Source organism: Penaeus japonicus, unplaced genomic scaffold (assembly GCF_977035675.1).
Source record: "Penaeus japonicus unplaced genomic scaffold, GWHDUDI00000001_assembly GWHDUDI00000034, whole genome shotgun sequence".
Lineage (NCBI taxonomy): Eukaryota > Metazoa > Arthropoda > Malacostraca > Decapoda > Penaeidae > Penaeus > Penaeus japonicus.
In genome coordinates, this window is record NW_028234436.1 from 952,951 (window position 1) to 957,950 (window position 5,000).

A 5,000-nucleotide genomic window follows, 5' to 3' on the forward strand; every position below is an offset into this window, starting at 1 on the left:
TGTCAATCTACAGTGTCACAATACTCTGTCAAAAGCAAAACTTACTTTCTATTTTCATAATTGAATTAGTCTTGTGATACTTGACACACAGAAGCACACACACACAAAAAAAAAAGAAAAGAAAAAAGGCCCATAACCACCTCAGCCTCCCTGATTGCGTTGAAGACCTGCACGAGTGCCGTGACAGCCCTGAAGCCAACCACACACAGGTAGAGACCCACACTCAGGCCCAGCTCCTGGTTCAGGTGACGGAGGAAGCGTGAACTCTCGTCTATTTGCTGTGGGGTTATAGGGGGGGAGGGGCAGAGATGGGAATGGTGGCGTATCAGTTTTGCAGGACGTGCATTTAACAAAAGAGAATAAAACAAAACACTAAAATAACTATACAATAATAAAATGACTAAGTAAACAAAGGCAAATAAACAAAGCCTCTCCTTTTTGTCCAGGAGTGAAGTGGATGATAAGCAATAATGGAAAATACCATAACTAAGGATGATTCTGAGGCAATCGATTATGATTCAGTAGTTTGTTGAATATCTATAATGAAATTAGGATATTGTAACATACCCCAATACTCTACCTACCATATGCCAAAACATCATCCATCTTATCTACATACAGGACTAATCCTAACTAATCCTACCCAAATATCTTACTAACCATATACCAAATACCTTATCAGTGGCCTAATACCCTATCAATCATGCCCTAATACCCTATTGGCCTTATGCCCTCCATGCCCCAATGTCCCAGAGACTCACCTTGGCAAGAGGAGTGAGATGCATACTGTAGCAGCCCAGTTCTAAATAATGAACAATTATCGAATAAAGATCAGTAACTTAGGAAACTGAACCATGCCCCAATATCATGACATCCTATTCCCTAATACCCTTACCAAGGCCAAAGTACAATACATATGTCTCTTCTTATATAAGAAGAGGGAGATGAATAGATATCAGTGCATAATAATTGAAAAAATATAATTAGGTATCACACCACACCATAATGCTCCTTGGTCTCACCTTCTTTGCAGAGAGAAGTGAGATGGCGCCCTGCAGCAGCGTGGTCCTGATAAGGCCGAGGAGCGTGTACAGCAGGTGGCACTGCGCACAGTAGAGCAGTATCCCTACCACTACTGCCCCGTCCCCCAACCAAAGGGACCCCAGGGCCAGGCCACACAGGATGATCTTCTCCGTGTCGTCTCTGTGAGGTAAAGGGGAGGTGGGGTGAAGGGGTAGATATGGGGGACATCTCACACACACACACACACACACACACACACACACACACACACACACACACACACACACACACACACACACACACACACACACACACACACACACACACACACACACACACACACACACACACACACACACACACACACACACACGCACACCAACACTTAAAACATTTTTACCCACCCATCTACTATTAACAACTGCACACACACACGCACACGCACACGCACACGCACACACACACGCACACGCACACGCACACGCACACGCACACGCACACGCACACGCACACACACACCACAATGGCTCCACCCGAACCCTTCCAAAGAATCCCTGCATTGGGATAACCCTATCCACTGCACACCCCAACCTACAACCTAATCCCCCCCCCCCCCCCCCTGCTACTACCAATTCCCCCTCCATCCACCCCCACGCACCAAAGCACCTTCCCCATCCTCTCGCCAGTGCAACTCCAACCCTCTTCTTTTACCTCGGCTTAATGATCGTGAAGGGAAGATGAGGGGCTGCTGCGGCCAGGTGCAGGGCCAGGGAGGCCAGAGAGAGGGCTAGGCATAAGAGCCCTATGCCAAGCCAGGTGACCCATGCGCAACCCAGGCGACGCTGCTTCACCTGTTCCCAGGGAGAGCAGGCCGAAATCAAGTACACCTGTGGACATAAAAGGAGACCGAGGGGTTAGAAGAGGAAGAGAAGGTGGAGGAGGAAAAGGAGGGGGTTAGAAGAGGTAATGGAAGGGGGGAAGAGGTTAAGGGGCTGGAAGATGAGGGACTGGGGACTATAGGGGTTGGAGAGATGGGAGAATGCAGTGAGAGGGAGGGAGGGAGGGAAGAGGAGGAGGAGGAAAAGAAAGAGGAGAAGGAGAGGAAGACGAGGCAGTAAGAATGAGAATGAGAAGGAGAGAGGAGAGAAATGAGAGAAGGTGAAGGAAAAAAAGAAAAAAAAGATAAGCAAACACCATACTTACATGAAAAAGAGAGACACAGTACAAGAGAGAACACGCACCCTCTCAAGCAGAGTCTGCAGGTGCTCTGGCTCTCCGCACCTGAGCACCAGGCAAGTCACGAGATAGGCCAGCAGGAACATGAGGCTGGGCACCGCATAGACGAACACCAAGCTGCCTGAACATGTGTCTTTGCTGTCGCTGTTCCGTTTGCTGGTGTATAAGTCATCCTTCAGTTCTGGAATGGGGTGATCGCAATGAGATATCTATGTTAAATATTGAGCATCTGATTACAATGAGATTCAATATACTTTGTATGAATGATTTATAAAACTGCATTATGCTCCTGTACAATGTATATCTCCTCAGGTACATAACCATGATAAAACTTATTTCCATATTAAGGATTTGAGTAATTATAGCATAATAAAATGAAATATATGGATTTGAGTAATTATAGCATATTAAGATCATGTACAACTTCTCAGTTGTATGAAGGTGAAAATGTGATTTTCTGTATTTTTGTATCTTGTGTAATTCTACAAAAACAGAATAGAATGCATGTGTTGTATTCTTAAGGTAAATGTATCTACAATGACATGATACTTCAAAATATTGATTTCAAATTTTTGTTTTATCATTATAGTAGAATGCAAACATTTTCATTTACAGATTTCAGATGATTTCTTGCCATTCTTTTCATAGCAAAATATTTTTTCTATGTATGCAAATAAGATGATGAGATATTTAGATATTTGTTCAATAAAAATCTCTATGATTGTATTGTATTCTAATGAAATCTTTTTGGTACTGCATCTATTTTCTTAATAATTGTATGACTTTGAATGTAATGACATACATAATGCAGGAGCTCTGGCCTGATGATGGGCGTCATGACGTAAATGACCTTCAGGAATTTTGGATTACTATATCATTTTATTGTGCTATGAGTAATGAGTGAGTGACAATGACAATTGCAGTAATAATTACTGTAGCTGCCTTAATATTAAGCAAAATGGCTTTCACCTAACATCCAAAACCAAGATGGCACCCCTTTCTTCTAGCACCCATTCACAGTCTCTAGCAAGCACTATCTTTATAGAGCGATGGCACATAGCAAGTTGCCGACCTCTTGCTCTAAAGTACTGTAGATGAAGGGTGTGCAGGCAGAATGGGAAGAGGAAGGTGCCTATGTGTCCATGTGCCAGTATCGATGCCTTATACTGCAGCACTCACAATCATAATCACAAGTTTCCTTCCTCTCCCATACATCTTTATGTTATCTTCATTGTGGATGGTTATATGTTATGTATTCTTTCATGACATTACATAAATATGAAAAATAAAGTTGCTTTTTGTCCTCCCATAAAATAATGAGTCGATATAAACCCTAAACTACAATTTTAGTCAACTGCAACATTGATAGAGCCTGTGATATGACAGATATATATCTCTAAATACATTCCCTTACATCTACTACTCTACCCTGGATTGCCACCAACATTCAAAAGGAAGTGTTGACATAACACTGGTGACAAACGTAATGGTACACCAATAAATAAATAGATAAATAAACAAAGCCAATTACTTAATCTACGCTATATGGAAGAGGAAACTATGAATAACATCATTACATCAAAAATCTTTCAAACGAATAACAACAGACTAAGTATCATAATGTATCATAATGAAGGAATAAGACAGAAAGAAGTAAACATAAATAGCACTAAGAAAAAAATGTAACAAAAGAATTAGACTGAAAGTAAATGGTAAGAAAGCTAAAGAAAGATAAAAATCAATATGGCACCAATCTCGTACGGCATGTTACCTGAAATGGTCACGTTCAGATGGTTCATGGGCTCAGTGCTCACTCCTTCGTCTCTTCTAGAAAAAAAAATAAAAATAAAATAAAAAATAAAAAGGAAAAAAAAATGGATGTAAAAAAATGTTTCAAGTAAGGAGGAAAGGGGAAAAGAAACAAGTATATTGATGAACACAAAGAAAGAAGGTAAATATATAAATATATGCAAATATATTACATGCAAATTATATTGATAAACAAAAGAGAAATAGGTAAATATATAAATATATGTAAATTAAATATTTGTGACCATTAAAAATCTGACTAATTACTGTACTGGCTACACATATCTATACCCATTACTCACCTCAGGCAGATATTATCACCCCCCTCCCTTCCCCATTACTCACCTAAGACAGATATTATCACCCCCCCTCCCCTTCCCCCTTACTCACCTCAGACAGATATTATCTCCCCCTCCCCTTCCCCCTTACTCAAGACAGATATTATCACCCTCCCCTCTCCTCCCCTTCCCCTTACTCACCTCAGACAGATATTATCTCCCCCTCCCCTTCCCCCTTACTCACCTCAGACAGATATTATCACCCCCCTCCCCTTCCCCCTTACTGAAGACAGATATTATCACCCCCCCTCCCCTTCCCCCTTACTCACCTCAGACAGATATTATCACCCCCCTCCCCTTCCCCCTTACTCACCTCAGACAGATATTATCACCCCCCTCCCCTTCCCCCTTACTGAAGACAGATATTATCACCCTCCCCTCTCCTCCCCTTCCCCTTACTCACCTCAGACAGATATTATCTCCCCCTCCCCTTCCCCCTTACTCACCTATGACAGATATTATCTCCCCCTCCCCTTCCCCCTTACTCAAGACAGATATTATCACCCTCCCCTCTCCTCCCCTTCCCCCTTACTCACCTCAGACAGATATTATCACCCCCCCTCCCCTTCCCCCTTACTCACCTAAGACAGATAT

The 5,000-nt window shown here is 42.2% G+C and overlaps 1 protein-coding gene across 4 annotated transcripts in view; it reads right to left on the reverse strand.

The window, feature by feature from the left end:
* GrlHz (Gustatory receptor-like Holozoa) overlaps positions 1 to 5,000 on the reverse strand; it is a 10,358-nt gene that overhangs the window by 2,085 nt on the left and 3,273 nt on the right. For 3 of the 4 annotated variants that reach the window (XM_086530683.1, XM_086530685.1, XM_086530684.1), the window contains exons 5-9: positions 4,031 to 4,086; positions 2,265 to 2,440; positions 1,735 to 1,910; positions 1,023 to 1,203; positions 141 to 278 (exon numbers count right to left, since the gene is read on the reverse strand). In XM_086530683.1, coding sequence (XP_086386809.1) covers positions 141 to 278; positions 1,023 to 1,203; positions 1,735 to 1,910; positions 2,265 to 2,440; positions 4,031 to 4,086 — 727 coding nt within the window. The remainder of the gene's footprint in view (positions 1 to 140; positions 279 to 1,022; positions 1,204 to 1,734; positions 1,911 to 2,264; positions 2,441 to 4,030; positions 4,087 to 5,000) is intronic. The other variant, XM_086530686.1, reaches the window with a different exon arrangement.